The following is an 11570-nucleotide window of genomic DNA, read 5'->3' as shown; positions in this document are numbered from 1 at the left end:
GTTTCAAAAACAATATTCACATTATAATTATGAATTGTAGCTGAAATATAGCAATTGATGCATGACGTCCACTACAGTGGACATGTGATTAATCAGAGTTTTCTCTCAATCTAAAATCAAAACTTGGAAAATTTTACTCATTAGATATTGCTTTACCTACAAGAGTCTCCTAGGATAGAAGGAATGGGTGGATATTCCGGAGCAACTTGGCATGTCTGACTGACCCTTGGCCATCTTGGTTTGGAGGGGGAAAAAATCGAAACACAAAGGCTTGCCACTTGGTTGCAATTTATAGGATGATGCACCAGGGTCCAATGAAGAGGCTGATGTGCAACTTTGCCATAAAAACCCGTGCAAATTCAAGAAAATGCTTGACAGTGGGTGGAGTCAGGCTCTGACCAGGGGTTTAGTTACCCTTTAATAGCTGTCCACTGTAGTGACCACTATGCGTGAAAGGGTTAAAATGAAAACATAAAAAAGCTACAGTTAAAGTCGTGTCTGGAAACATTCTGCATTTGGGCGAAAATAAATCCCACAAAGTATGTAGAGGTGAAAGATTAAATAATCTGTTTATAATAATACTACCAAAAACACAAGCGAGCAGAAATGCAGACCGTGAGTTTTCATTTTTGTTTTGCATTTAACGCAACGTTAAACTAAAGATCAACTCAGCTGAGCTTCTGAAAGCGGTGCATTGTGGGTATTTGCGTCCCTGTGCACGTTTCTTATCCAGCATGGCAGGGAAAAACAAGAGGTATGTGCCATTCTTAGCTATTTAATGTCGTATATATAATCGCATATTCTTGCTTTGTTTCGAGTACAGTTAACTAAACTGTGGATGGTGTTGTCAGAGCTCAGTTCACTTCACAAGACACTTATCTGATGATATTTGACGATAGCTAGCTAGTTTTAGCCACAGATGATGTACTAAAACTCATCAGTCTATGAGTAGATCAGCATTAATGGAGAGAACATGATTGTGCTGACATTAAATATGCAATAGTTAATTCTGAATTGTTAAAAAAAATCCATATATATAATTAGCTACAAAATTTGTTAGGGAATCGTCATTTTCTAGTGTACTAAGGCTACATGTGCTTGCTAAAAAGTTGGTTGAACATTGTTAATCTTTTGAAAATAATTTAATCCTTTTCATAAGAATTACTGTTAAAAATACTGTTACAAATAAAAAAAATGCATTGTAACTTCAGTATACAATAACTTTCTGCACTTATTCACCTTTTTTGACGTTTTCCCTTTTCAGGAAGGTAGGAACGTAGTTTAAACATACTTCATTGTTAATAAAAATGCTTTACGCATTAAGAAATGAACAGCTGTTTTGAGGAATATTAAAGCCAGGTTTAAGTCTCAGGAAATGTCAATCTTGTTGTAGAGCAGGGGTTTTCAGTCTTTTGGATGCCATCCATGGACATAAATATTATCATCCTCGAGGGAAGCCCATCCTAAAAAACCCACATTAATACTTTGAAAAATGTATATTATAACAATATAGTTTGGGAAATATACTTAGTTTCTATTATGTCACATAATTAAGATTTTTTTTAATCACTATAGTACTGTGCTGTCAGATTTTATTTATTTTAATAAATTCATTCATTTATTTAACTTAATGTATTGTAATTGAATTTGATTTTAATTAAATTGTATTTGTTATTATATTATCAACTAGCTAAACGTACTGCAAACAGAAACTTACTGAATGTGTTACTGATGTTCCATCTAAATGCAGGAAGTTGGAGGATCTCAGTGTGGATGAGTTCATGTTATCTGGGTTCGATTCTGATGAGGAAGATGATTGTGAGGATGAGGAATCAACACAACAGAAAGGCAAAAAGAAGAAACCTACACCTCAGAAGGCGTAAGTGTGGCCTTCACGTTTTAGTGATAATTCTAGTGTTTTTATTCTAGGGTTTTTATTTCCATTCTCTGTTACATGCTAGAAATGATTGCAGAGGATACGCTATTGTCAGAACGGGAGGTGCCTAGTTAGATAACATGCTGTTTCAGTGGTCTAACTCTGATCAATGATGTCACAGGTCTGTCAACAAGCAGGGCAAGGCATCTGAGCACAAGGACCAGCTATCAGCCCTCAAGAGCAAAGACCCAGAATTCTATAAGTACTTAGAACAAAATGACCAGGAGCTCCTGAATTTTGATGACTCGGATAGTCTTGAGGATGAGGATGAGGAGGAGGATGAAGAGGAAAGGATGTACCACAAACTCCCTTCTCAACTGGAGGTCAACCATTTAGTTCTTCCTATGCAACAAATTATTAATTACTTATTCATTTATAAATAAGTTTTTCACAATTTGCTGTGAATTGTGTCTTTGTATGTGTATATAAATATAATTATGTATGTATGTGTGTATATACTTTATATACTTTAATATATAAAGTGTGTGTTTTCCTTGGAATATGAACCACAATTTTTATGTGACACTAGGAAGCTGATGATAATGATGAGGAGGAGGAATCAGAAAAAAAGGTTGCGAAACCATCAAAATCTTCTAAAGAACCTACCAAGGTCACAGAAGCAATGATTGAGAAATGGAGAACTGCACTCAGGGTAACATTTTTATCTTATCCTTTATTCACTATGTTTTCTTCAAGGAGCGTCAGATAATTCTGTATGAGCTCTCGTTCATTGTCAACAGGGGATGCTCAACTGTAGTGGATGTACAGTGTGGGGTTTTTTTCTTTTCTTGTTTTTTTTTTTCCCAATGCTCAAAGCCGATATATGGAAAATATATATATTTTTTTATAACAAATGAGACATCTGAGAGTTAGTTCACTTTGAAATAAAATTTTGGTATGTTTTAGCTTACCTCAAGGGCATCCAAGATGTAGGTGTCTTTTTTTCCGCAGTAGTTTAAATTTTAATATTTTTAGGTCAAACCGTTCTTGTCTGTCAGTCGTATAATGCAGGTCTATGGTCACTGTCTCAAAGAGCATGCACAGAGTCCAAATTAAACAATTCCCCGTCGTCCAAATTAAACAATTCCCCATCGTAAGTACACATTGATGGCCTAAGACACGAAACGAGCGGTTTGTGTGAGAAAACGAACAGTATTTATATCGTTTTTAGCTCTTATACACAGCCACGTCCAAGTGATCTGAGGGCGCGCGCGCGCATCCTGGTGTGTGACGTGTACACAGACTGGTGCATATATATTAGGGCTGCACGATTTGGGGAAAATGTCATATTGCGATAATTGAGGTCAATATTGCGATTACGATTGCGATATGCGATATAATAAACAAATGGTTTCATGAGTCAACTTGCTTGGTTCTCAAGGAAAATAAATGCACACACAGATTAGTGATAATCAGTCTAAAGAAAAAAGTTCTTTAGTCAAGAGCAGTGAGTGTTTTTCTCTGTTCCCTTTGTTCTTTGATTAACTTTAGTGACAGATATTTTTTTTTATTGCATTTTAACAAGATCAAAACATAATTTACATACAAGAGTACATATAACCATACATGTCAGGGGTAAAGAAAAAAAAAAACTAAAAAAAAGAAAAGAAAAAAAAAAACTTTAGCGACAGATGTAATTAGTGGCTACTGTGTACTGTCCCTTTAAGACCAGCCGCTGTCAGAGACGCGGATCTCACACGCGCCTCATTCTTTCACGAGTCATCAACTCTTCATGTTCATCATAAGACTACTCTTATGTTATGACGACACTCGACAAAAATACATTTTGGCATAATTGTGTGTGTTATTATTCGTTCAAGCTCGAAAGAGAACTGTATTCTGTCATGCTGTTTTGTGCGCACGCACGATATTAGCGCGAGTCTTTCTGTCTGTCACAGTCAGGACATTCACAGGCAGCACGTTCATTTTGGCATACATGTGTGTTGTTCGTTCTACCGCGAAAGAGAACTTGATACTGGCGCGCGTCTATCTGTTAGTGTGTGTGTGTGTGTGTGTGTGTCAGGAGGACATTCACAGGCAGCTCGTTCTTTTATGTCTTATCGCGCATGAATGGTTTAAAAGCATTTGCATTAATAAGTGCGTTAACAGCGCTAATTTGTTTATTTAATATAAAATCGCAGCATTTTGCGTCATATAATCGCGTAGGATTGACATCGCGATTGCGATACGATTAATCGTGCAGCACTAATATATATATATACACTAGATGTCTCATTTAAAGACATTCGTTCCAATGAACTGCTGTAGACAAGGCGACATCTAGTGTATATATCTATGCACCAGTCTGTGTACACGTCACACACCAGGATGCGCGCGCTAGAGCCCTGCACGGGCCTCAAATCTAAGCCCGAGCCCGGCCCTGGCCCGAGATGCTCAGGCCCTAGCCCGACCCGTGTCCGACAGCTCATCAGAATTATCAGCCCGAGTCCGACCCGAGCCCGTTTTTTTTTTTTTTTTTTTTTCACAGCGGCAGACTGCCATTAAAATATGTCTGTTTTGTTCGTTATGTTTCTTTTCTTTTCATTTCTTTATTAAGCTAATTTAGACAAATATTTGGAGCATAAAAAAAAATGACGACCAAGCAAGCCGAGCCAACAGCGAGTAAAACATGTTTGATCAATTTAGCCTCTCAAATCAACGCTAATACTTTACTTAGCTACAATAAAATCCATAGATATAAAACACTTCAAGCATATCACACATACAGTTAGTTTAATGTTTATTTATTAAACCACAGTGAGTAAAATTTTTTGAAATACTGAGGCAGGCTCAGGCTACTCGCAACAGCGCTCGCAAACGAAATGAGCAATAGTCAATCTAAACAAATTAAATTAAATAAATCAAAAACAAACTTGCAGGTTATCTTACCTCAAAAATGCACCACAGAACATGGCCATTCTTTTTTCCAGTAGTTTCCAACAGTTAAACGAAAATAAAGTCCAATCAAACGAAAAACGAAAAACATCAGTAGTTTCCAACAGTTAAACGAAAATAAAGTCCATTCAAACGAAAAGTTAGAACAGTCTCTTACAGAGCATCGCGGAGAAAAAGAATAGCATCCACAGTGGAAGATTTTAACCCAGTCCTCTCTTCTATCACGCGCCATTTTTCTCTTAATATTCTCCATTATTTGCACATGAGGTGAATCGTTGGTTCCGCTGACGGGAAACCACCTGTGTGCGCGTGCGTGCGACTGTCATGTCAATCATATGTCAGTGTAATTATAAGATTATGAAAGTTATGAGATTTTTAAATGTCTTTCTATGTTTGTTTTTCTATCGTCGACGTCAACTTCTCATTTTTTTTTAAATCAATGTCTAAAAATAAAAAAAGATGGATAACTCCAAAAAAGGCCCGAGGCCCGGCCCGCATGTGAACTATGACGTGAAAATTGGCCCGAAGCCCGGCCCTAGGGGCGTAAAAAAGTCGGGGCCCGTCGGGCTCGGGCTGAAATGCAGGGCTTTAGCGCGCGCACCCTCAGATCACTTGGACGTGGCTGTGTATAAGAGTTAAAAACGATATAAATACTGTTCGTTTTCTCACACAAACAGCTCGTTTCGTGTCTTAGGCCATCAATGTGTACTTACGATGGGGAATTGTTTAATTTGGACGATGGGGAATTGTTTAATTTGGACTCTGTGCATGCTCTTTGAGACAGTGACCATAGACCTGCATTATATGACTGACAGACAAAAACGGTTTGACCTAAAAATATCAAAATTGAAACTACTGCGGAAAAAAAGACACCTACATCTTGGATGCCCTTGAGGTAAGCTAAAACATACCAAAATTTCATTTCAAAGTGAACTATCCCTTTAACTGCATAAAAACTACCCATATATGGCTAGCTGTATATTTTGGAACTCACACAAGGGGGAGCAATTGTTATTTCTGGTGAATAATCACTAATTAGTGAAATGAAAGTTAGGGCAAGAGCAGAGACCCCATCACTACCATTCAAATTTTTTTTTTTTTTTTTTCAGCAAAGATGTAATACATTTACCAAAAGCAGGAAAGACATTTATGTTACAAAATATTTCTATTTCAAATAAATACTGTTCTTTTTTCTATTCATCAACTAATAATAAAAAATTCTATAACAGTTTCCACAAAAATATTAAGTGCGTTACTGTTTTCGCATTGATAATAAGACATGTTTCTTGAGCACCAAATCAGCATATTAGAATGATTTCTGAAGAATCATGTGACACTGAAGACTGGAGTAATGATGCTGAACATTCAGCTTGGCATCACAGGAATAAATTACATTAAAAATAGAAATCAAATTATTTCACAATATATTACTGTTTTTGATCAAATAAATGTAGCCTTGGTGAGCATAGACTTCTTTAAAAAATCCTTTGAAGGATAGTGTGTGTGTTGTGTATATACTTTTCTTTTTTTGCTTCAAATCAGAGTCTGTAATGTTGTTCATCTGTTATCTTCATGGCTCTTTTTTTATGTTTTTTTGTTTCCAGAAAGAGCCCACACCGAATTTGATTAGGGACATCACACAAGCCTTCAAAGCTGCTGTGGCTACAACGAAGGGTGACTCTGAGGAGCTGTGTCGATATACCATCTCAGACAGCGCGGGTAACTAACCGGCTTATTTAGTGTACTCGTTTACACAACGAATATGTTTGATGTGTTTACACAACGAATATGTTTCCTTTATCTGTTTCCCATTTACAGTGTTCAATTCCCTCGTCCTGTTCTGTATAAAGGACATGTATGCGGCTCTGCACAAAATGCTGAAGCTCAAAGCTCCAGAGAAAGACCAGAAGAAGTAACAGCCCTGTTCCTCCTGCTGTATAGATGGATAGTTGAATCTGTCAGATTTCTTTATAAAACATTGTTCATCTGTATTTTCAGATTAATACTCCCATCCTCAAGTCCCAGGTGGCAGAAAAATCAGACTGATATTAAGATGTATGTCGCTGGTGTTGTTCAGGTAGATTTCTTTTTCAGTTTTCACCCACAAAATTTCAGAGCTTGAATCTCAGTGCTAACATGAAGTGATGTGTGGTTGTTCTTTCCCCCTTCTCAGCTTCTCTCCAGTTTAACCCAGGCCACAGTCATAGCTGCAGTTCTCCGTCACGCCAACCAGATGGTGCCGTACTACCTGAGTCTGCCGAAACAATGCAGGCTCTTTCTCAAAGTATCAAAGTAAGCGCTACATATAGATGACACTAAGACCAAAATCGTGCTCAGTGCACTGAGATGGATGGTTTTTAATCAACCAATAAAATTCAGAATCTTTGGTGTGTTTCATTTGTGACACTAGAGCCTGATCAAACATTGGAGCACAGGAGAGGAGACCGTGAGGGTCCTGGCCTTTCTAGCTCTCAACAAAATCTGCCGGCACAAACAGGAAATCTTCCTAGACTCTGTTCTTAAGGTCAGTTTAACAGCACAGTGTAAGTTTATTTCACAAGTTATGAGATTTTCTTTTGCTCTGAATGGCCATGACCATAATGTGCATTACACTGATGCTGTTATTATTTTTTTTTCCTCAAAAACAAAAAAGCAGCTTGAGAATGAGTTAAAAATAATGCTCAGATAGTGAAAATTGAGTCGAATATGGTAATCTACATTATGACATTAGAACTATTGACCAATGTCTTAAATCAAAAACTGGTATATTGGTTGACCTCAGCTGTCATAGATCCACCACGAATTACTGACAATATTGCATCCACAACCATTCAAAAGTTTGGGGTCGGTAACATTTTTTTAAAAATGTTTTTGAAAGAAGTGTCTTGTGCGCACCAAGGCTGCATTTAAAAATACTGTAAAAACAGTAATTTAGTAAAACATTATTAGTAGAACTGTTTACTATTTTAACGTTTAAATGTAATTAATTCCTGTGATGTTAAAGCTGAATTTTCAGCATCATTACTCCAGTCTTCAGTGTCACGTGATCTTTCAAAAATCATTCTAATATGTTGATTTGGTGCGAGAAATATTTCTTATCATCATAAATGTTGAAAGCTGTTATGCTGCTTAAAATGTTTGTGGAAAACATGATACAATTTTTCAGTGTTTTTGTTGTTGTTGAATAGAAAGAAGAGCAAAGAACAAAATTTATTCAAAATAGAAATCTTTACTTTTGATCAGTTGAATGTGTCCTTGATGAATAAATTAATAATTTCTTTACCAAAAATTGTACAGACCCCAAATTTTGAACAGTAGTGTATATTAGGGGGGAAATTTATCAATTTATACATTCGTAATGATGAAATTCTTGTGAAGATGCCATGGTTCATTATTAACGGTGATGTTTCTGTTTGCAGCAAATGTACATCGCCTACGTAAAGAACTGCAAGTTCACGTCACCCAACACTCTTCCCATGATTAGTTTCATGCAGCGGACTCTCACTGAGATGTACTCACTGGACACACAGGTGTCCTACCAGCACGCATTTATTTACATCCGTCAGCTGGCCATCCACCTCAGGAACGCCATGAATCTGAAGAAGAAGGTAGTTAGAAGTCTTGACAGCTTTTCTTCTGTGTGAGAAATGACTATTTAAAGTTATTAATTCAATTAAAATGGACCTTATTTATCTTCTCAGTCTTGATTTTATTGTGAGCGATTCATCATGTTTGTTATTCCAAAGATTTTTTTCTCCTTTTCCACTGACACTTTTAAGTAGCTTTTCAGCTTTGTCAGGTGTTGTTCTAGCAAACTCTCACTCACTCACTTTTCACAATTAAATCAATTTCTGATTTGCAGCTTTATATTGATCGGTATTTTTCTGTTTTGTGCGTTTTCTTCAGGAGACATTTCAGTCTGTGTATAACTGGCAGTATGTGCACTGTCTGTATCTGTGGTGTCGTGTGTTGAGCACCATTTACCCCAGTGAGGTTTTGGAGCCATTGATCTACCCACTGTGTCAAGTCATCATCGGCTGCATCAAGTATGATTGATTTTTTTTTTTTTTTACATTATTTGCCTTTTATTTGGTTTTAATTTTCTTTACATAGCTATTTCACCCACAAATGAAAAAAAATATTCTGCCAAGCTCCGAAAATGAGACAAAAATAGTCAAAGTAGTCCCATTTGCCCTGAGTATTGCCCCATAAAAATTCGTATTACTTCAGAAGACTTTGAATAAAGTGCAAATTAACCAATTTTATGGTGCTTATTTGTCAAGAAATTAATTCATTAATGTTTGGAACGATTTGAAGGCAAGTAAAAGATGATTATGTACATTTTTGGGTGAACTAATAATCCTTTAAATGACTTTGTTAGTTACAAACTTTACCAGCAGGTGGCAGCATTTACCATATTTAAGTTTACAGCTTTCAGTATGTCAACTTGAGCTCAGAACTTTGAATACTACATTACTTTTTTGCCTGCAAATGTGAAGATTTCATAAAAGATAGAATCATATATAAAAAAAAATCCACATTACGTGTTTACATACAGAAATTCAGTTCAACTTTATCAGGTCAATAATGGCTATATGATGTGTCTAGGCTTGTGCCCATCTCCCGGTATTACCCTCTGCGACTGCATTGCGTCAGAGCGATCATCCTGCTGTCTGGCAAAACCAAGACATTTGTGCCCGCCCTGCCCTTCCTGCTGGAGGTGAGACTGGCATATCATACCATCTTCACAGTCACTATTCCGATATCTCCCTAGCATCTCCCAGGCTGCCTTGAATAAACAGGTTCCTGTGTGGGTGGACGTGGTTTGGCCATGAGAACTGTACCCACGGCGTTTGTCATCACTGTTTTCCTGCAGTTAACTATAAAACTTTGCCATACTCTGACCTTTCATCACATCTGAAGTACAATAATAAGAATTCTTCAAATGAAGAAACTGCCAACTAAAGAGTCAATTACTGAGGTCAACTAGCTTTATCTTTTTTTTTTTTTTTTTTTTTGCTCTAAAACTTGATCTGGTTGCTTTTAAAGCAGATTCATTAAGAGATGCAACGTTTCAGAGAGTGTTTTACCATGCTAACAATGTGATGTGTTTTAGCTTGCTGATAGACTGTGAGCGCTGTAAACTGTCTAAATTCATCCCTTTCACTTCCATCAAAGTAGGTTTTTGTATCAAATCCACCAATTTAAACAATGCAAGACAATTTGAGAAATCTTTTTCTTTTCCACTGATGTGACTATTATATTATATTAAATAACATTATTAAATAACATTAACCAATAGCAAAATACACTAACATTTAGAAGTTTAGGTTCAGTAAGATTTTTTAAAAAGGAATTAATACTTTTATTCACCAATGACTCTTTAAATTGATCAAAAGTCACAGTAAAGAGTATTATACATTATTTATTGTACATTTATAATCTTACAAGGTTTCTATTTCAAACCAGTTATGTTCTTTTGAATTTTCTATTCATCATAGAATCCTGAAAAAATTCAGATTTCCACTGAAATATTAAGCAGCACAGCTGTTTTCACATTGATAGTAAAAATACTGTTTATTGAGCAGCAAATCAACAAATCAGCACGTGACACTGAAGTCTGGTGTAATGATGCTGAAAATTTAATATTTCACTATAATACTGTTTTTATTGTATTTCTAATCAAATAAATGCACCCTTGGTGAGCATTAAAAAATGGTATTGTAGCTTTTTATAACAATTCCTGATGGATAAAACCAAGTCCAGCCTCGAACTTCTAAATCTGTCAAATTACAGCACTATTGTGGGTTGTTAACAGAAAAAGGAATGTATCTGATTTTTAAACACACATACCTGTGCAATATGGAAACTCCCTAATATTGCATCTAGTTGGACTCTGGTGAAGCCTAATTATTCAAAAGACCCACGGACTAGTCGCTATTGAAAAACCAAGTAGTAGGATAAGACAAGCTACCTAAACGGTCGACAACCTTTAAATTAAAGACTAAAAGACAAGACAGCAGAGATCAGAGTGTGCGGTCTGCATGAACGCGCATCCTAATGTGTGCGAACGCTGCACGTCTTCGTTTTTGGGAGAAGTAGAGGTCACAAACTGTCAACATTTTCCACAGTGTGAGGCGGGTGACAAAACATGTGTGTTTGTGTGTGGCTGGCGTGGGCCCCTGCGGTGACAGCTGTTGTGAGAATAGAAGCGTGGAGGCGACAGCAGCCGAGACCAACGGAAGGGAGGGATGGGGGATGGGGGGGTGGTCACTGCTTGGCTGCGATCTCCCACCAGTCCTGACCATACTGCGATAAAGCCTGGGGGGGAAGAGAGTACGTGTGTGTGTGTGTGTGTGTGTGTGCGCGCATGAGGGAGGTCTGTGGTTCTCACTCAGCTCTCAAATGTGTTGCGCGGACCACATCCTCTGTCAGTGTGGCGACTCCCACCGACCCCCTTCTTGCTCCCTGTGTTTATTTGTGATGTAGTCCACTTCCTGTTTTTGCAGTCATGTTAAAAGTAGGCGCACAGTGATGTAGAGTAGGGCATCTCTCTTTTCCCGCTCTTTCTCTCTCATTTTATCAGAGCTCTATGATTTTGAGCTTCCTGTTGCAGTAGCCCCTGTGCGTATCAGGTTAGGACCATGCGCCACCACTTCCTCCTGTGTCCCGCAGGCGACACCACATCCGTTGTTTGTCCATGAGCACATGCACACATCAAGCTGGTTTAGATGACCTC

General features: G+C 37.4%; 1 protein-coding gene across 1 annotated transcript in view; it reads left to right on the top strand.

The window, feature by feature from the left end:
- Positions 1-369: 369 nt before the first annotated feature.
- noc2l (NOC2-like nucleolar associated transcriptional repressor) overlaps positions 370-11570 on the top strand; it is a 37395-nt gene continuing 26194 nt past the window's right edge. The window contains exons 1-12 of the mRNA XM_081386049.1: positions 370-754; positions 1751-1879; positions 2058-2259; positions 2466-2588; positions 6436-6550; positions 6650-6743; positions 6830-6908; positions 7005-7115; positions 7242-7355; positions 8251-8439; positions 8738-8877; positions 9440-9551. Coding sequence (XP_081242175.1) covers positions 735-754; positions 1751-1879; positions 2058-2259; positions 2466-2588; positions 6436-6550; positions 6650-6743; positions 6830-6908; positions 7005-7115; positions 7242-7355; positions 8251-8439; positions 8738-8877; positions 9440-9551 — 1428 coding nt within the window. The 5' untranslated portion in view covers positions 370-734. The remainder of the gene's footprint in view (positions 755-1750; positions 1880-2057; positions 2260-2465; positions 2589-6435; positions 6551-6649; positions 6744-6829; positions 6909-7004; positions 7116-7241; positions 7356-8250; positions 8440-8737; positions 8878-9439; positions 9552-11570) is intronic.

This window comes from Scardinius erythrophthalmus (genome assembly GCF_964197995.2).
Source record: "Scardinius erythrophthalmus genome assembly, chromosome: 15".
Taxonomy (NCBI): domain Eukaryota; kingdom Metazoa; phylum Chordata; class Actinopteri; order Cypriniformes; family Leuciscidae; genus Scardinius; species Scardinius erythrophthalmus.
The sequence above is the reverse complement of the archived record's forward strand: the minus strand, read 5'-3'. Positions and strand labels throughout refer to the sequence as shown.